This window comes from Chaetodon auriga, chromosome 24, assembly GCF_051107435.1.
Source record: "Chaetodon auriga isolate fChaAug3 chromosome 24, fChaAug3.hap1, whole genome shotgun sequence".
In the NCBI taxonomy this organism is placed as follows: Eukaryota; Metazoa; Chordata; class Actinopteri; order Chaetodontiformes; family Chaetodontidae; genus Chaetodon; species Chaetodon auriga.
Window position 1 is genome coordinate 6276095 of NC_135097.1, and position 20831 is coordinate 6296925.

Sequence of the window (20831 nt, forward strand, 5' to 3'; positions counted from 1 at the left end):
GGCTCAACTATTTGTCAAAGTGCTGTTATGTGATTCGGAAAAACCGAGCTTTTCCGGAAACTGCCGAGCTGTGACGCCGAGCAGCAGCCGTAGCGACGCTTGTTGGAGTTTGGACAAGCAGAGAGAGCAAAATGGCGGACGAAGATATTACGCTTGATGGAAAACCTCTACAATCGCTCCGAGTTGCGGATTTGAAAACTGCTCTCGAGCAAAGAAACCTCCCAAAGAGCGGGCAGAAAAACACACTCATTAAGCGACTGAAAGGGGTAAGTTTTCGCTCTTGTTACGGGCGCCTGTCGAGTCTGGCTAAGTTCAGCAGCAGACGAGAGATGGTGGGGGTTAACAGTAACGTTAGAGGCCGTAACGGTGTGTGGGCTCGGAAGCGGGAATACATAAACCGCCTAGCACACGTTATTACACGCGAACAACAGTTTTTGTTCTCGGCTATTTGTAACTGACAGTTCAACGAAACCGTCTACCGACCGAGTTCGGAGTGAATTCGTAACTCCTCGCCGCGCACCGTGTTGCACACAGTTGAACTGTGCACCTGTCAAGTCGAGGCCTAAGCGGAGTGTAAGCAAGCGAACAGCCGCACATAGTGTACAGTACATGGCCGTGCCCGCGCGCGGTGCCTGAGTGTATTGGGGTTACGGGGGCGCGCGTCGCGATGTAAACACAATTTTACGAGCTTCACTAGGGAGTAATTTATGCACGGTGGTTTCAAGTTGTTTATTATCTACACTCTTGTTGTTTTGCGTAAGACATTTAGCCCATGGACAACCATAGGTTTCAGGGCCGTAGCCATGATTTTAGAAACACTACTGAGGTCATGAGTCTAAGCCCCCCCTCCCCTGCCAGGAGAATGTTAACCAGACATTTAAAAAAAAATCCTAAATATTTATATATTTTTTTATCTGTTTTTAAACGTTTCGTTCACTCAGCTAGCTGTTTTCTTGTAATTTTTGTACATTTCTTTTCCCAAAATGAATGTGCAAGGCTTGCATCTCAATCATTACCAGGCCACCTCTAAATATTGCTTGATTTAGACTCCCCCAAGTCCAAAATTCCCAGCAAAAAAAACGGAGGGTGTGAGCTCAGTGTCCTCAGTGGTAGTTATGACCCTAAACAGATCATAATACTCTGAGATGGTAACATACCAGTACAATAGCTGAGCCTTGAAATGCATGCATGTCAACTTATACATCATATCTCAGGTCAAAGTATCAAGCCAAACACAGGGATATATTCTGATGAGAAGTTATTGGGTATAGTACGTTTACTGTGAAGTCCTCTGTCGAGTTTCTGTAGGTGGACAGTCGAGACCAGCGTGATTTTCATACATTCAAAAGACATCCTGGCCTGCGTTGTTCCTGGATACAGCTGCTCTGAGCCTTCAAAAAACAGTGTGTGAATGAGGCTGCACTGGTAGCACTGTCGGATAACAGTAACACACTGTCACTAGGTTCATTTTGTTAAAATTGTCCAAAAGCTGGTTTAGTTTTAATATAGTGAACTATTTGTAGACATTTTCAAATGCTTTGCACAATTTGTGAACCCATAGATGTTTAAATGTGTCATCCAATTCTGTCTGATATCCGGGAAGTGAGCTATCAAAGTGATCAGTGCAACAAAACCACCTTTTGAAGTTCCCACACAAATTACAAACTTATGTCCAAGGCAGCCAACTTACTAAGGCTGCCACCAAAAAATTTATGTTACAACTTTAATTTCCCTTTCTTGCTCCCTGCAGGCTCTGATGCTGGAAAATCTTCAGAAGTCGTCCTCCTTTCACAGTGGGCTGCAGCCCAACTCGCAGGTATGAAGAGAATTTTAAAGATGCATTTCTTTGGCTTTTGTCAACATATGTCTGAGCATATTATGTAGCTAAGCCCTGTACTTTATTAGCATGGTGTCAAACCCATAGAATATTCGCTGCTAAGATGAATAGTTCTTCACAAATACTTGTGGTAAGGTCCAGTGTGCTGTGTCAGTTTTGTTTTAGCAATGCTTCTTTAAAGACTGGAGAAATACTTTAAAGACTCTGCTTACCATGGACACAGCCACTGCTCTTTGGCTCTGTGAATGTTGTAGTGCAGAGGTATTACAGTTGTGATAAAGTGCTTTTTTGTGTATGTTACTGTGTTGTAGATAGGCGAGGAGATGAGCCAGAATAGCTTCATAAAACAGTACCTGGCCAAACAGCAGGAGCTCCTTCGCCAGAGGCTGGAGAGAGAAGCCCAGCAAGATGAAGAGGCAGATGGTATAATGTGATAACATTCACATGAACACACGCACAATCACAAATCAGATGCTGCACACAGTCTGTGTCTTTCTCTCCCACACACTTTTTCCTCAAGCAGTCCTGTCGACCTCTGTTTTTGACACATCTGTACTCACCTAACTTAATGTGTGTTCGTGTGAACATGCTCACAAATGTGTTACATGCATCTCCCATAATGGATTATAAAAAAAGACCTGAGAGAATTTGGTTTTTCAACCTGATTCATTCAGAAGTTGTCCTTAGTTGGGAACCATTGGGTGTGTATCATGACTAATACTGCTCACATGGTGCTGACGTTTAACCCCTCCCTCGTGTCCCACTCTGACAGAAAGTCCAGCAGTGCCAGAGGAGGATGAAGATCACTCAGAGGACAATGACAGCTATGTCTCTGACAAGGTCAGTCAGCTCCACACACTGAGCAGTCACATGAGGAAAACTAAGGATTTATCCTACAGAGCAGGACACACTAAGCTGCTGCACATTGTTCAGCCCACAGTCTTATTTTTCATTTCCCGAGCTGATGTTTTTTAAACAACACAAAATTATTTCAGACTCTTCTGTTTTAATATGACAGGGATCATTATATGTCTGGAAATGAGTTTTCCTTGCTTGTAAATGCCTGAAAACATGTTAAAAACAGGTGTAGTCGTCTTGACTTCTCTCAGAGTAACTCCATTATTCTTCCTCAGCAGCATTGCTCCATAGCCCCCCAGCCCTCAGTGACCAGGGCGGAGGAGAAAGGTGGAGATTCAGTGATGGGTCATGGGATGATGGCATGTGGCCCTAACATTGGCCTTGGCCCTACCCTCCAACCCCAGCAGTCCATTGAGGCTCCAGGGGCTCGGATGCAGCGAGCCACCTTTCATCAAGGACACAAGGAGCCACCAGCCCCCTCTCCTCCCCGTGCCGTAGCCTCCCTGTCAGTGCGTGTCCTGGGGCAGCCTGACCGTCAGGGGTTGCCCCCTGCTGTACCCAGAGCCCAGGAGAAGGAGGGCACTGCACCAAGTGAACCAGGGTCAGCTCATCCTGTCCTCCACCTCAGTCGATCTGCCGGGGTCTCAGCAGGAGGACACGTCCATGAGGACAATGATGAAGATGACAGCGGTGATGACGAAAGCGAGGATGACGACGATTGGGGACCCGGTGCTGGCGGCGCACGAAGGGGCAACAGAGCACCTCCGCCGCAGCAGATGCCCCCCAGTGTCCCATCAACAGTTGCAAGATCCAAACGCAAGCTTCAGCCTCCGCAGCACATCCCACCCCCGCAGGCACATCACACCCCAATGCAACTGCGCCACCCCACTCCTCCTCCCTCTCCGCCCCCTGACCTGTTTCCCCTACCTGACACTCCCAAGCAGAGCCCACCAGACACAGATGACCACGATGGAGAGGGTCCTGATGCTGCACGTGGTCCAAGGATGGCGCATTTCCCTCCTCCCACCATGCAGAGACAAGACTCTGACTCAAGCTCTCGGTCCAGCAGTCCTGAGCCCCCTGTGAAGCGCAGGCCAGGGCCCCTTTCTCTGCTTGTGCACAAAATGGAGTCAGAGGGGGCTTTTAGTGCAATGGGGGCCTCCTCAGCTGCAGATCTGTCAAGAGAGACTGCACACTCCACTGCTGGGCCTGCCAGCTCCAGTGAATCTCCACTGCAGAAACTGGAGAGAAAGAGGCTACAGGAGAACAGAGAGATGGAGGAAGGGAGACGACTGAAGGAGGAGAAGGAGAGAGAACAGCACCAGGAGCAGGAGCGAGAAAGAAGGAGGCTACAAGAACAGGAGAGAGAGAAGAAACGCATTGAAGAAGAGAAGGAAAAGGAGAGGAAACGGCTGGAGGAGGAGGAGAAACTGCGTCAGAAAGAGGAGCAAGAAAAAGAGAGACAGCGTCAGGAAGAGGAAAAAGAAAGAGAGCGAAAACTTCAGGATGAGAAGAAGAGAAGAGAGAAACAGATGGCTGTGACTGAGGCCCAAGATGCAGGTTCCTCATCAGATTCTGACTCCAAATCAGACTCCTCTTCACGCTCATCACAATCCTCCTCCTCCTCCTCTCAGGATAAAACTCGCCCCGCCAGGCAGCTGAAGGTCAGTGATCAAACTGATGTGGGTGTCAGTCATTCGCTCCAGCACTGATAGAGGCCTGTGAGCTATAGTGATGGTGAATTTGATGCCATGCAGCATCACACTCGGCTCTCTCTGAGTGCTTGAGTGGGCCTCGTTTCTGGTGTGGTGTCTTTGCCATGCTCATGTCAATGCTTTACTGCAGATTTGCTGAAGTTTGCAGTTCTTATTATTATCTTTCTGTGTGTAGTGTATTGAAAACTTGCTTTTATTTCTGTGCACTTTAAACCTAAATAATCTTTCTTCATTGTTTTTATTTGGAATGATTTCACAGAAGTCAGACCAAGGACAAGAAGCAGAAGATGAGAAAAAGACGAACCTGAGTAAAGGGGCAGAGAAACGACACCTTTCAAAAAGGTCAGTGACCATCATGAACATACAGTTAACCTTAATCACAAATGGAACAAAATCTTTAAATGATGTGTTGCTGGAGCTGAACGGTTACACCAGCAAAAGTAAACCGTCATTATTAATTTGCACCCTCATGCAACACCCTCTCTCTCGTGCTGCTGCCATTTTTGTTATTTATTTTATCTGTTACTTATGTGCTGCATGTGCTGTTCAGTAATGTGATGAATTTTTCTAGTAGCATCCTGTCATATTTTACAACAATGTTGTTTCAGATTCAGGGCAGTGTTTTTACTTTTTTCTCCATTTCATTCAGCTGTGCTTTCTATATTCTCCCCATTCTGGATATCTATATTTTTGCTTTTGACTTTGCTAGCGGGACTGCAAACACGTAACATCACATTTCAGGCCTTCACCCTTAGAGAAGCTGATAAATGAAATGCAATGATGGAAATATGTAGATGACACAGGCTGAATCACTGGATTCTTTGGATGGTGACGATAATGATTACATTATTTACCTGTGTGTTCATGTTCCTGCACACTTTGGTCAGAGGTAAGAACAAGACCAATGGTATATTAAATATAAGAGATTACCATGCAACAGCAGGCATGTAGAGAACAATTCCCACTGAACCATGGCTTAAAATCTATTAAAACTTACCCATCTTTTCATGTAGCATATCAGCTAATACAGCTAATCACATTATGTAGTTCTTACTGCCGCTACCATTACTACAACAGAAGGGACCACATCTGCACTGAAGTTAAGTGAATAAACTGATGTACATTGTGTTTGTGAGCTTTATTAACTTTGATTGCACTAAGTTTCTCTTAAACTTTGCAGTGTTAAAAAAAACACTTCATGACCTTGTTGCTTGGCTATGAGTGGAATCAACTGATTGGTCACGGAAGAGATTTGGGGGAAAATGTGTAACATTTGTCAGCGTGGAAATGCATAAGAAATGTCTCTTCTAATTTAAAACACTGGTCACAGAGGTGACAGCATGCCTCCAAGAGCTCTTAAACCTTGAATAGGTTGTAAACACACCCCGCCGCTTTCTCATTCGTCGCTCCTAATTATAGCACGGTGCATTTCTTATCAGGCGTTCAATGCGGCAGCCCCACAAGCAGCGTGACTTCTGCTGGGTTTTTTTTTTCCTTGAGAAAAGGGTCCTTTACTGCGTTTCCTCGTTGCCTTCTCCTGCTATCTTTATGATAAATTTTACCTTTGTTGCTAGCAGTAGAGAGCGTGTTTTCACTCCGCGCAGCTCCTCGATCAAACATTTTGGTGATATTTCGGAATGCGCTACGTTTGATCGTATAACTGGGCTTTTATTTTGGAATTCATTGACCGGAACATAGCCTAGTTTTTTCCCCACTCTGTCCGGTAGACTTGTCACTGATCTCGCTAGCCAACATGGCCGTCGTGCATGCATTGCATCCCTGATACAGACGCAGTGCACGGCTGTATAGCAGTAGAGATAACCGCGACCGGATTTTTTATTTCGGGTCCCCGATTTCAGCCCACGCCTGACCGGAGCCACCGTTAGCGGCACAGCGTTATCTTTTATCCCCGAGGGTTCGCTTTGAAGGCCGGCCATAATGCTGTCCGAAGGCAACAAAAACGGGTAAGAGTGAGCCAGAGGGCGACTCACGGCTTCAGGTTGCTGGTTGTACTTTTACACCCCTCATCCAGAAAGCAACGGGGGTATATTAGCCGGTCTCAGCCTGTCGTGTCGCGCCGCGATCCCGGCTGTACATTATGATGGTGGTTAGCTTGCAGCGCCTTCCTGCCTGTGAGATACCATGTCATCAGTTCATGCTGGCCTGGTTATGAGCGTGTTACATGTTCGTCCATGTGAGGAGGACCGGGGGTGGGGACGCTGCTGAGAGCCTTTTGTTGAGTGAAGGAGCAGGGAAGATATTTAGGGGGGAAGGGGGTCTCCTCTCTGTGATCAGTGCCTAAAATAGCTTCACGTTGAAGGAACACTCTGATTAATAAATGATGGGCTCATATCTCATGGTGGGATGATGAGATTCGTACCGATGGTGGTTTCTCTTGACCTCAGTGTTTTCTGTCATGCCTGGTAGCCATATTTCAGAATATACATTTTTATTTCAAAATGTGCATCTCGGTCCTCATTTTGTCGTCCACTGAGGCACAATTATGGCCATACTGTACATGCATGTTGTTGTCTAGCACACAGAAGGTTATATTTGTATTATTGGGTTTGTGTGTTGGCTGTAGCTGTTAATGATCTCACTGTTGTCAGGGGAGATCATTAAATCAGACATCTGTTAGCTGTACAGTCAGTGTGAATGGGCCCTTATGGTGTGATATAATTCTCCCAGCTGGGACCAGCGCTCTCACTCTTGTCCCCTGGGAGTTGACTGAATGTCTGATTTGATTGGTGACGCTGTTTTCATCAATTTTATGAGTCCAGTTTGTTGATTAGGACATGATTTGAGTACTTCTGTTGAGCTACCATCAATGGCAATTGCTGCGTCAGGTCTTAGCACACTTAAAGTCACTTTCTGGCATGTTTTAGAGAAGTTTTACAGTACAGTTCACAGATGTTCCTTAGGTTCAAGCTGTACGTCAGTGTGCTTCCTCATTACAGCCAAGGCATATGAATACAAAGCAGTGCGAAATGCAGGGTCATTGGGATTCAAGACTGCTATATGAAAAGAAAAGGCCAAGCGTCATGTAGACATACAGTCGCTCACTTCTTTTAGTGACCATCGCGTCAACTCAACCTGCCCTTTGCTCCTTTCCTGATCCTAAAGGTCTGTAATTTCCTGTTGACATCTGTCTCCCTTTATAGCCTATGCAGGTGTGTCTCTGGCCTTCTCCCAAGAGCCACACACACCTCGGGCAAGCGAGAAGATTCAGTGTGGCACGGAGGAGGGGAGAATACTGTCCTCCTGCCTACACTCCTGCCAGTGACTAATCTCCAGAGAAGGAGGTTGAACAGGCTGTCGTAACACTCTGGTTAGATTTCAGTCGTACAGAGACTAACATTACTGGTCTCCTGAAAGAAACTTTGCCAGTAGCCATGTTACATGTCATAGAGAAAGAGGAAAGCTCAGGTTTGGTGGCCTGAGCTGGCTGTGCCAGTAACTGTTATCAAGGTTGAGAGATATTTTTACTGTTATCGGTCTCAAAAAGAAGTAAAGGGCAAGGTTTTTTTTCTTATTTATATTCAACACAAATATTGCATCACCTGGCTGTAGAAGTAACTTTTGGTAAAGGTGACTCAGTATTTGAGTCAGAAAGATTCTCCCGAGGGTCAAATCAGCAGTCTACCACCTTCATTTTGAAGGTCAGTCAACTAATCACTCCAACAGTTGATTGATTAAACAATTAGGCGATTAGGTGATCAACAGAAAATGTATTTTTCAAATGCATTTCCACCTTCTGAAGTTCAAGAATTTGCTGCTTGTCTTTGTCTTGTATCACAGTCAAGTGAATGGTTTTGGATATTTGAAGACATTAACTACAGGAGAAAGACTAACACAACCCAACATGTCTTTATATGATACTATTCAAACATGAGAAGTGTTTTAAATGGATAATTTATTCCCTTTTCCCAGTGAAATGCTGACTGTGAAGTGCAAATCATCATCATGAGAGGAGAATGTGTGCTGTGATAGAGGAAGGGATGCTAGAGGATGTGATTCTCCCACCTACAGGGTGCTAACTGTGCGTCTGTGTCATCACATGGAGGCAGCAGAGGAGACTTTTGATAACGCTGGTAGGGGAGGTTGAGGGAGTAGCTAAAAATATAATGATGACATCTGCTTGGTTTTGCTCTGTCTTAGATAACAGCGATAAAATAAAATGTGTGGAGAAGCAGTTGACTGTGTGAGGTCTGACTCATGGTGACTACAAAGCACGGCTTTTATAGGCTGAGTTAGAGGTTTCTGTTTTTCTTTTGTTTTCTGTGTGTGTCCCCTCAAATAATGACCCGGCACGGATCAGATGAAGACCACACACAGAGTCAGCTGTGAGTGTGTGTCTTGGACTATGAGTTTGTGGTGTTTGTGACCCCGGGTGTCCGTTAGCTTGTGAGTTATTTATAGCCAGAGTCACCCAGATCACCGCCCCACGTACCCTTCCTCTGACTCTTCCCGGTGTCTTCCTCTGCCTTGTCTGCCACATCGTTTTGTCCGGATTGCCTTCGATTAGAGCTGCAACTAAGGATTATCTTTACTCTGTAATCTGCTGATTGTTTTCTCGATTGTTTGATCTATAAAAGGCCAGATGAAAGTGAAAAATTCCTTTTAGTGTCCCAAACGTCTGGGTGATGTCATGATATTGCTTGTTTTGTCTGAGCAGCACTCCAGAACCTAAATTGATCCATTTATTATGTCAGTGGTCAAAGGGAAAGCATCAAAACCTCAGAATTGAGATTCACTGACCCAGTCAGACCAATGAGTCGGAGCTTGACTTTGATCCAGCAACCATAAACAAAGATAACCACTTTACTTTCATGAATTACGCTGTGATTCATAATTTGAAATGTCAACTGCCACGTTGTAATTCAGAGGAAGCATCTGAGGTGAATTTAACAAAGGTAACACAAGGGCAGGCAAAGATAACAAGCTTATCACCTGGTGAGAATTGGTAAGACCAGACGCTCTTACTGACCAGGATTGACCTTGAGCTCTTAGACAGTCTTTACCATGGAATCCTATTTTCTCCCACCCGCTCACCCTTCCCTCCTCAACCCAACCTCTTCCTCCTGCAGGGAGGTGTCTGAGCCCAGCGCAGCCGCCGTGACCGAGGTGGAACCAGACTCGGAGAGCTCCATGGCCCAGCAGCCGCCCTCCGGGGCTGAGCCAGAGAACAGTGAGGGCCACTTGGAGGAGGTAAGGTCACTGGGAGGGTGAGGGTGCTCAGGTCTTTGCTCTGTCCCTCACTAAATTGCATCCTCATTCATATAAAAGCATGTGTAGTCAGCAGAACAAGTAAAGATAATCACTTAAAACCAACACCACCCCACCGTTTGGCTCCTGTTGAGATTTTATCATTTCAATTCGGACTCTGTATACAGTTTCCAGACCCTTTAAACCTCTTAAATGATCTGCAGATTGCTCAGTTGGAGGTTTCTACAAATGCTCATAGGTGGACAAACAGGGGTTGAGTTGGAGTTGAGTCCTTGGTTAAACAGAAATGAACTAATCCTTCCATCTGTGTTTAATGCAACTAATATTTCATAACCAGCTCATTCACATAGATGATCTCTCTCTCTCACACACACACACACACACACACACACACACACACACACACCTTGTCTGTCTGGTCCGTGTAGAAGGATGTTAAGTGTTGATGCTGCTGGAATGCAAGTTGTGATGGTAATAGTGTGCTTAATTATGCTGCAGAAAGTACATGCTTCTCATTTCACTGTCTTTGCATGGGTGTATGTGTTTGTGAGTGAGGAAGCGAGACAGAGAAACATTACTTCAGGGCCTTGACACACCACGCCGATTATTGATTGTTGTTTAAAGGCCCTTTTAGACACAACGCGACAACAGCACCACTGAAGCCAGCGGCGAGCGCAGCTCAAATCGCATTGTGTCTGTAAGGGCCTTAACCCCTTGTGGTTCACAGTGACTGGTCTGCCTTACTCGGCTCAAGTTCTTGCATGTGGTGAGTCGTGGGACCAGAGCACTGCATTTTATGCGAACACAAGCAGTTTTATTCTTTTAATTTGAAGAAGCTGTCAATTTCTAGATACATTTTCATACAATTATTCCATATAGAAAGTTGCTGGAGCTCATTTTACTGTCAGATTTGGCCTTCAGCCTTGAAACAAGCTGCAGAGCTGCATCGGACGATGCCCACAGTCATACGTTACATTTTAGGCTTCGAGCTCTTGACTTTCATATCTAGAGTACATAATTTAGATTTGCTGGTGAGCTGCTATGCTATTGAAGTTATTATCTTTTTTGTACTGTGTGTATGTGTGTGTTGTTTCCCTCTTGGGTTTGCATGAGTAATGGACCCTGACAGTGTGTGTAGAGATGCATCAGGGCTTGTTTCTGCTGTTTCTTTCACCCTGTTTTCGCTCTCTCTGCTCTCTCGCTTGCTCCTCTCACACTCTCTCTCTCTCTCTCTCTCTCTCTCTCTCTCTCTCTCTCTCTCTCTCTCTCATTCACTCTCTCACTGTCTCTCTTGCCCCCTTTGTCCCCTTACTTTCCATCCTATATCTTTGTATCCCATCATGAACGCTTCTCTCTCACTATATATATTTATGGTGTGATTGCTGTTTAAAACCCCATTGATTGCTTTGTTATGAAGGTGCCCATGCCTCTTCCATTGCCCCTAATGGTACCTGCTGCGTACTACTACTACTACTACCACCACCACCACCACCACCAACACCACCACCACCACCACCAACACCTCCTCCACTCCTCCTCCTACTCCTCCTACAACTCCTGTCCCGCTAAGCCCAAGTGCGCCGCTGGTACCTGAATTAGGCCCAGAGTCTTCAACCCCACGGCACTGAGTAAAGCCTGAGCCTGAGCCTTCAAGGCCTCCCCTGTAGCCCTGCAGTGACGTGCTGAGCCAGAAGGAACTGGAGCTCGCATCAGACTACCACCGACGGCAGTGGCAGCCATGGTAACTGCAGCCGCACACAGTTGTCATGGAAACCCAGCCTCAGGGGCTGGAAGCCCGCTCGCTGATCTGGACCAGACTGGACTGTACTGCACTGTGCGGTGCTGATGAATGATGGGATAAGGGAAGGAGAGGGTGTCACCTTCCCCTCTCCCCGCCTTTCCCATCTACCATTTTGAGGACAAGTGCAGTGTCAGAGTGTCGCCATCTATGCGCTGGTCCTGCAAACGCAAAGTGCAGCTCAGAGAAAAGACAAAACTCTCAAACTCTCCAGTTTTGTTTCTACCTCTACCTTCAACCCTACACTGCCCCCTGCTTGTGGGGTGGAGTTATGACAATGAACTGACAACCCCTGCAGTAACCTATACAGTGATCAGGGCTTGTACAATCACTGTTGGAAACTGAAACAATCTGCTTGGAAGTGATGATTATGAGACTCTTTTCATGGATGAGACCTGTATGTGACATGATGATATGGACTTGTACAAGCACTTTGAAAAATCTGCAACACTATTATTGGTTGAGCTTGTCAGGCTGACATCTTCCTCTGCCTTGGCATGACGGCCTTTTAAAAGTGACTTCCATTATTCAGCTGTGCATTATCAGACAGTGCACTTAACGTCTGGTGCCATGCTCGACATCGCCGTTCATAAGAGAACTGCTCTCCTGAACTCTGCACCAGTTCCTCAGTAACAGAGACTTTCAAAGGACATAAAGCCAAGGACAGGTAATCTGAACCACATTATGCACCAGGAATTTTTCTGGGTGCGCTGTGACATCGATCACCCACACAGAGCTGGATATACTCAACAAATCATCCCCTCCCTTCATCTGCAGCCGCACAGTCGGTGAACTACAGTGTGACTCACTGGATGTTTTGCCAGGATGTCATGATATCCTGCCTCTGCTGTGGACCTGGCAGATGGACAACTGCAGCTGTTGCTCCTGTTTATCTCCTCATCCATCTCTTCGCTAAACCCACAACCTGGCATCTCGTATGACTTCATGTGAGTGCAGAGACATTCATGCCAGCAGATATACTCAAGATGATGTCCATCAACTCTCGTTTTGACTACTTCTCTGGATTATAATTTCACAAAGACACATACTTCTGGATTACTTTTGTCCCTCTATATCCCGGTGAAAAGCCAATCTGCCTGTGCTGCCAGTTTGCACAACAAACTCAGAAACTGTGCAGCAAACCCTCTGGCTGTGGACACCTCATGAACTTCTAAAAACAGGAACTCGAATCACTTGGGCAGCAAATACTTGTCAGGACAACCTGTTATCACTTTGACATTTCAGATACCCCCCAACTGCCAGAGAGGCTCTCAGGACAGTATATTGGAGAACATGGACATGGACTATGACGGTTAAAGACAATACATTCATGCATCACAAAATGGATTTTTATCACGTGTCAGATGTACCTCACAGAACGTGGACTCTAAGAAAGCATACATCCGCCCCACGCCCCGTCAGAATCCGTCACGAGGCGCTTTGAAACGCCCAGCTCCCCAAAAGACTGACACGTGACTCTGTGAGCAGCAGTCGATCGAGAAAAGTCCTCCCCAGCCCCGTTCAAGAAAAAAGTCCAATCCAGTGATCAGTTCCTGCTCGGTGGCTAATCTGCACACTCAAACCGAGCCCCGCCCTCACTCCTCTGCCTTCTCTGATTGGATCCTTGTTGCCTAGATACAGTACACACTGTCGTGAGGTTGGGCCGTAGTCGAGCCAGTAAGGAATCAGGTGTCAAATGGTACCAGGAAATGACTTGTTGATTATTCCTCTATTTAAAATGTATATATTTTTTTTTAATAAGGATTAAGTGTTAAGAAAAAATCTCTTTCCTCCAGATTTTTTTGTAAATAAGAGGAATGAATTCTTTCCTTCTTCATCGTTTAGTCCAAATTGTCATTGTACTGCAGTTTTAATTTGATACTGTGACACTAAGATGACAGCGTTCATCATAGTTCTCATTCACACTGTTGGTCAACAGCTGTGTGTTTTTAAATATGGTCAATGTTCAAGGTGAATTTAAACTGCAGCACAGATTCTGACAGATCTTTGAGTCTTCAGCACTTGGTTTTCCACCTCTGCTCCACAGAACTCATTATCACTAACTAACAACATACAATTGTGTTAGTCGGCTATGATACTTGACTATATGCCATGTTTTTAACATTACATGAGTGCATGAGCTGGGTCTGTAATCAGCAGTGACATGCAGCAGGAAAACCATGTGATCACTGGTGGTCTTAGCATGGTTTTTAGTATTAATTTAGATTATTTGTTGGTAATCATTGAGCTAATATTACACGACCAAAAGGGGCTGATATGTGCACCAGTTTTAAATAAATGTCCATCTCCACACATCAGATGAGTCCAGCTGTTACGTAATATTACAGCCTCACATTTGATGAGCTTTTGTATTCTAATAATGTTTATAATCTTTACTTTTTGCTTCGCTGTGAGAGTCGACTGTTAGGTCAGCAAAATCCTTGTTTCATTTTGCAGTTGTCACGCTGTGTACTCATGAAACTCAGCAACTCAGTTGGGATTTAAATCATGGAAGGATGAATTTGCTAAAAACAGGAAGTAATTAGGTCTGCAGTAATCACTGTGTTGGGAAGACATATGCACTATAGGCCGCTTTAAAGTCACTAATCAGAGCAGGTAATATTTAAATAACCCCACCTCCTCTGAGAACTTACATCCAGTCCAAATGAGACGTGAGTCTTGTAAAGTGACAGACACACTCAGACACACTGACAGACACTTTGTTAGTCTCCTTTTCCCTCTATTCTCAGTCCTCTAATGGACATTATCTTGCACTAATATACTGCACTAAGATACGACCTAGTTTGAGTTTCACACAGGCCTACTCGTGTCCTAATGCACATCATGTACTTGCCTTGTCCTTAAGTGTCTGCCTCACACACACACAGACACACAAGGGGAGCATAGTGATTAATGTCAGTGTCTTTGAGCAGAGGTGGAAGGCAGAAATGTGTCTGGAGTCTCTCTGTATCGACCAAGAACCTTCTCCATAATGTGGTACAATTGGAGCCTCCAGGTCTCTGTTACTTTAACCCCCCGCCCCTGCCCCTCCTCCACTTTTCCTGTTTCACCTCTTCTCTGTTGTTGCCTGTTTAGGTCTGGACTCTTGGTTCTCATCTCGCCCTGCACCCCTGGGGTTTCTGTATGTTCTTTCTGTCTCTCTCTTTTTCCAGAGCACCACACCTAAGGCTTTTGCTGCTCGCAAGATATCCCTGACCAGTGAGTATGCCAGTCTCATCGTTTGTCCTACATGAGGAAACAAGTGGAACAGGACTTAAAAAGATAACACCCTGCTCTTAGCGTTTAAACCCATGTGCAGATGCACACAGGTAGTGACTTTGTGCAGCCGTTGTGAGAAGAGAACCGCGTGACTGCCGTGCTGGACATGTAGAGTTCAGAGCCACAGTGCAATTAATTCTGCATGACCTCCAGGTGTCGACTGGAGGTCGTATTGTGGAATCATTTAATTAATTGTAGACTGCCTGCTTGTAACAGTCTCAAACCAAAGGCTTGTTTTACATTTAAAATCTGGAAGACAGTTCCTGAGTTCAGTTGGCAGGTAGCAGTTCCTTCTACACTTTTGTTCGTCGTGTATTTACATGAGCCGAGACAGCAAAAGTCAATTCTGTGCAATAAAATCTTGTAAGGGAAAACTACGGAACGGATGGGAGTAAAACGTCCATAAAACAAACCACAAGCCTGTCTGACTGCACCAGAAGAAAATGTATTCACGCTCTCTGCAGACTTGATGTTGATGGACAAGAAAAAAAAGAAAAGTTACACCAGTGTTACCTTTCACACCAAAATGCTTTGGTAGCGCAGTGTTGTGGAAACACCGACTAAAAGTGATATTCAAACCAAACACTTTAATTAAATGTGGTGGTTTCTTCCACAATGCCTTAAGCTACAGCACGAGGATTCATCTCCTGCACAGTTCCTCTTATTTTTCATACATGAATGTTTAAATTTTACTTACTGCATGTAAAAACATGTAGAATATGAAATTAAATCATGAAAAAAAGTTTCTAAAATTATTTAATCTCTCAGCTCCATTCATAATCTCTTTATAAACTTTAATTAGTCACCGCCACCCTTGGCAAAATTATTTGGGTTAAAGCATTTAAGCAATTATCTCTGCTTTTAGCCCGTGAGCTTGCAGTAACTTGTCACTGAAGTTCTGTGCAGCCGAAAGCAACTCATCCATCCAGGAGTGCATTTTCTCTCTTCTCAACGCTAAGCTGCTGTTTATTGGCTCCTCTGCAGGCACTAAGACGTCTCCAGCCAGCACAGAGGGAGGAGCAGGGGAGGCCGAGACAGGAAGTGCAGCGGGGAGGAAGAGGCGGTGGGGCTCGAGCACATCAGTCACCGCGAAGAAACCATCCATCAGCATCACCACTGACTCACTGAAGGTACTGACACGGAACAGGCACCAGGACCAGGTGTCCATGCCGGCGTGGGAAAATGTGGCAAATAGATGCAATGATTCACTTATTTTTGGGGCTGTATGCCAACATCTGCTCATTATTTCATGCCAGAAAGCATCTGAAATGACAGAAGTTCGACCCTTTACGGTAATTTTAGTTTCAACCATGTTTTCATCAAGTGAAACAAATCATGTTGCTACACTCAGCTTTTAAAATGTATGGTCTCACTCTGATAACTGCTGGTTTGGTTACAAATCATCAGATTTCCCTCCAGCTCCGTGTTAATGTTTTGAAACTCAGCTGTGAAATGTGATAAGTTTCAAAATATCGTAAGTGAGCTACTAGCAATTTGGGGATTTCATTAAAATAATCAAATGCTCCGACATGAGTTAAACTCCAAACCAGTGCTTATCTGTTGCTGTGTATCAGCTGACACATGTTCAAATATTAAAGTATTTCTCTCCATCATTTGTCTCTGTCCTTCAGTCTTTGATCCCAGACATCAAAGTGAACCAGGAGGCGGTGGTGGAGCTGCACCCAGAGGAGCTGCAACTGTCCGGGGACGAGGAGAGTCTGGACGCTGGCCAGGGCGACCAGGACAAAGGCCTCAAGATCCGACGCACCGTCACACAGGTCAGAAGAGGCGAACCCCATCACATCCTGTTAACACTCATTAAATAACAAGAACAAATCTTGAGAAATGGCTCTTTTGTCCCTGCTCACATGAACGTCTGTGCACCTGTAATTCCTCCCCAGGTCGTCCCCAGCGACAGCCAGGAAAATGGACAGACGAACGAGGAGGAAGAGGTGGAGAAAACAGAGAAAGACAAACAGCGCAGGACTTCCAGAGACAAAAGGAAGAACAGCGTTTCTGAGGAAGCCTCGGAAACACAGACGTGTGTCAAGCTGGATGGGGAGGCAGCGAAAGGTAAACTGTAAAAGTCTGTGGGTTTTAATTGCTGCAGATTATTGGTTACAAATCTATTTGCTGCCTTCTCTCTTCCACCGGCCCTCTGGCAGTACTTCATCCTTCTCTCTTGATTACAGACATTTCTGTTTCGTGTGTGTTTTTTCTGAAAACCCATCTCACTCACTCTTCTCACCTCTTCATCGCCTTTCCCTCAGTCACCCCCAGCGACAGTCTGGTGCGTCGCTCCATAAGTCAACAGAAGTCTGGCGTGTCCATCACCATCGATGACCCCGTACGCACCACCAGGCAGCCCTCGCCGCCTCACGGCAAGCTCTCAAATATCATCCACGTGACCAACCTGGTGAGTTTGTAACTACATTACAAGATGGTTGTACAGAAAAATCCTGCGTTTTCCAAATGTTCCCCTGCGAGTTTTACATGAACGAGGCACATTACCGCATCTCCATCATTCCCATAATTAGAGCCAGGAACACTTACCCAGGTATTATGGCTGTAGTCAAACATCACCTTAAGTTAGGGGCACACTGCATGACTAAACACACTGTGACAAGACTAGACATTACACAGTTAATGACTAGCATTTGCAGATTTTTTCTTACTTGCGTCATAGAAACAAGACTTACAGTTGCACATGGATCAAAGACCACCACATTTCCAATGCCACCCAGCCTCACTAATCTCACAAAGGACTGAACGTTCGCAGCTCTGTTATGTGTCGGTGATGCTCGTCATCATTTCGAAAACGGATGGTTTTAAAAATGTACTTTGATTTTCTTTAAAAACATGTGGACTTTCGCCTGAGGGAGGTGCCAGAGGACAAACCATGTTGTGTCCAAAGCTCAAAGGGCTCATCCTCTGAGCTGTGGCCATTTTAGGACGCGCCTAAATTTGATACACTCTCATGTTTTGCTTTTCATGAGCTGATGCGCCGCGACTGAAAATGGCCGCGATTAAACCGCGCTGCTTTGTTGTCTCACAGGTACGACCCTTCACCCTGGGCCAACTCAAAGAGCTGCTGAACAGGACGGGCAGCATGGTGGAAGAGGGCTTCTGGATCGACAAGATCAAGTCCCACTGCTTCGTCACAGTGAGTGCCAACACATTTTTATGATCATGCTGCGTCAAGAGAGGAAGCTTTGTGTCCACCAGGCTGCTTTAGCTCCAAGTGTTAACCAGCTGCTTGTGGAATTTGTCAGCTGTCAAATCCGCCGCCAAAAGTGCCTCGTTTGAAGCGTGTTTCAGCAGCTATTTTTAACCATTGTTTGGTATTGTTATAGAGCACACTCATCTCCCACCACACAGTACCTGAGCGTAGGTGAGAGCTGGACTTTTTCTCTGGACTCTGCTGCTGAAACTGATATAAACGGCCTGAGGAAACAAAGTTTTTTCAGGAAGATTTATTTGATCTCAGGAAGTATGTGATCATGTCAAACCAAAACCTCTGAGGGTCATCCATCTGTTCCTGCAGCAGTCTTTGTTTTTTCCCCTGTGATGACACTTTAAAAGGACCGTCGTCAGCTTGATAACTTTCCTCTTGTCCTCCTGTCCTCGTAGTACGCCACGACAGAGGAGGCGGTGGCCACCAGAGCCGCCCTCCACAGGGTCAAATGGCCTCTGAGCAATCCCAAGGTCCTCAGCGTGGACTTCTGTGAGCAGGAGGAGGTAAAGATCCAGGTTTTTTTTTTTTTTTTTACAAAACTGCAGACAGTATCACATCCTCCACTGTGTTTGCTTACTGCTAACTGGGAAAGTAGTCCCAGGCGTTTCAGATTACTACATTAATACAAAGCTGTCAGGTTTAATCGTAAATGATGCTTTTTGTTATTAGTTTATAATTAGTTCGTCCATAAACATCCTCACATTTGTCTCTTACTTTATTTCTTTCCTCCAGCTGGACTTCCACAAAGGTGTCCTGAAGCCAGAAGCAGAGAAGGACCATGCGGCCCAGCCAGGTCCTCCTCAGAACCGACTGCCCCCCCTGATGCCCGAGCGAGACAGGGACCGAGAAAGAGAGCGCGACCGGGACAGAGAGCGCGACCGCGAGCGGGAACGGGCCATGGGAGGAGTGCGGGACCTGTGGGCTGAGCGGGAGAGAGCGATGGAGCGCCGGGAACGAGCCCGCGGCGAGCGGGAATGGGACCGGGATAAGATCCGGGAATTTGCAAGGCCGGGAGAAGATGAACCGCGGTCTCGATCCAGAGAGAGAGAGCGGAGGAGGAAGGAGAGGGCCAAGAGCAAGGAGAGGAAGACAGATAAGAAGGGTAACGCACACTTTTATTGTTGTTATACTTAAACTTTTTGTGTTGAAGTGTGTATTTTGCACATCTTCACACACACAGGTTGAGTTGTGTTCCACAGTTTGAAAGAAATCACCCACTTGTGCTTTCTACTGGACAGAGAAAGGAGATGAGCCTCCAGCCAAGCTACTGGACGACTTGTTCCTCAAGACCAAAGCAGCTCCGTGTATATACTGGCTTCCCCACACTGAGGAGCAGGTTGGTCTTCCATTCATGCGTCCTCCTCTCACTGAGCGGTTGAGACTTCATTTCCTCTAACTGAACGGTGTTTTGTGTCCACCAGGCAGTGCAGAGGCTTTTGGACCGCACGGAGCGGCAAAAGGAGCGCGAGCGAAGGCACAAGGAACAGAAGGAGGAGGAGGACAAGAAGCGCGAGCAGGAGAGGAAGGAGAGGCTGAAGGGCCGGGAGAAGGATGGCGGCGTGGCGGTGAGCGCCGGAGCGGCCGGGCGTGCGGCCGACGGAGACAGAGAAAGAGACCGCGGCCGCGACAGAGAGGCGGACAAGAAGAGGGACAGCGGCCACCGGCCCAGGCGACCGTCAGCAGGCGCCGGCGGCGGACGTCGCTCTCATAGCCGTAGCAACCCCAGAGATAGGCGCCGCTGAGGGCTGCAGGGAAAGCTGAGAGAGAGGGATCGAGAGAGAGAGAGAGAGAAGGGGATGCGGCTTAGCGCAGGACACTGCAGACAGGAAGTCTTGCCTCAAGTTCAGGACTTGTGTCTGTTCCTCGCTACCACACCCCACCCCCACCCCCCCACCGTGCTTCATTTCGTCCACTTCGACGCCAGCGTTTGTCTTCCACACACTCCATCCACCTGGTTCATCTGTCCCCCGCTCCTCTGTCCTCTCTCTGTCTTCCAGAAGTCAGTCCCCTCCCTCTGCAGAGAGCAGCGCCGCTCCTCGTCTCCGTGTCGTGCAGTTAATTCTCCTCAGCTGAAGAAAAGAAGCCGAGAAGGGTGGTGGTTTTTTTGGCTCGCCTCAGCATTTTGTCCCACTGAGGTTTGGGAGCCCGCCTCTTTATTTTAGTTCTGCGGGTGCACAGTTCCTTCCTCCTCAGCGCCCTGTAATAAAACCAGTCCAAAATAGATCCCTGACCTTCAAATATTTTCTAGGATCAGTTTTAGTGTTCTGCCGTTCAGCACTGAGTTTTTTTTTTTTTTTATATTCATATACACGAGTAAATCTACAGCCTGTCTTTATCAAAGGGAGGGAAATCGTTGTGTTTTGTTTTTATGTATCACGTTCATTTTCTTTTCCAGCCTCGGAGGGTTGTTGCGCGCCGCAGCAGGTCATGTTTGTGTGAGTAATAACCTTCATCTCCCACGAAGACACAACCGGTACCGAAGTCTCAACACTGTAGCCTAGAGAAGCGTGCGATGGGAGGAGGCGCGATTTTGTGTTGTGGTGATGCGGGAGGACGAGCACATGCAAGTTCATCTTCACTGGATGTTTTGGAGACGGTGAAATGAAATTCTTGTCCAGCGGAGAGAAGCCAACCTTCCCTGCACTGACGTGTCCGTTTGGAAAGTCCCTCCTCTGACCCTTCAATCATGTATACTGTTTATTTAAGAGGAGGCACAAATAGGAAGTTTACCTTCTAATAGAGGAGTAGTTACGAGTTTTAATCTTAAATTTTACGTTTAATTTGAAACAGTTACTTGGTTGCTTTTTCTCCCTCTGCAAGTGCTGAATGTACCGAGAGTTTAAAAAAAAGTGAATAAATTTAAATTGGTTACCAGCTTGTCTG

General features: G+C 46.2%; 1 protein-coding gene across 2 annotated transcripts; it reads left to right on the top strand.

The window, feature by feature from the left end:
- The first annotated feature begins 99 nt into the window (after positions 1 to 99).
- acin1b (apoptotic chromatin condensation inducer 1b) lies at positions 100 to 20822 on the top strand. Of its 2 annotated transcripts, none has more exons than XM_076725500.1 (17): positions 100 to 266; positions 1751 to 1816; positions 2149 to 2260; positions 2610 to 2677; positions 2971 to 4359; positions 4670 to 4752; positions 9498 to 9618; positions 14608 to 14653; positions 15698 to 15843; positions 16345 to 16491; positions 16615 to 16786; positions 16984 to 17129; positions 17769 to 17876; positions 18344 to 18451; positions 18681 to 19050; positions 19187 to 19284; positions 19370 to 20822. In XM_076725500.1, the coding sequence occupies exons 1-17, from the start codon at positions 132 to 134 to the stop codon at positions 19688 to 19690; spliced, it is 3636 nt and encodes a 1211-aa protein (XP_076581615.1). In that variant the 5' UTR covers positions 100 to 131; the 3' UTR covers positions 19691 to 20822. The 2 variants fall into 2 exon arrangements, with proteins under 2 accessions (XP_076581615.1, XP_076581616.1); XM_076725501.1 differs by having other exon boundaries at positions 2974 to 4359.
- Positions 20823 to 20831: the final 9 nt, after the last annotated feature.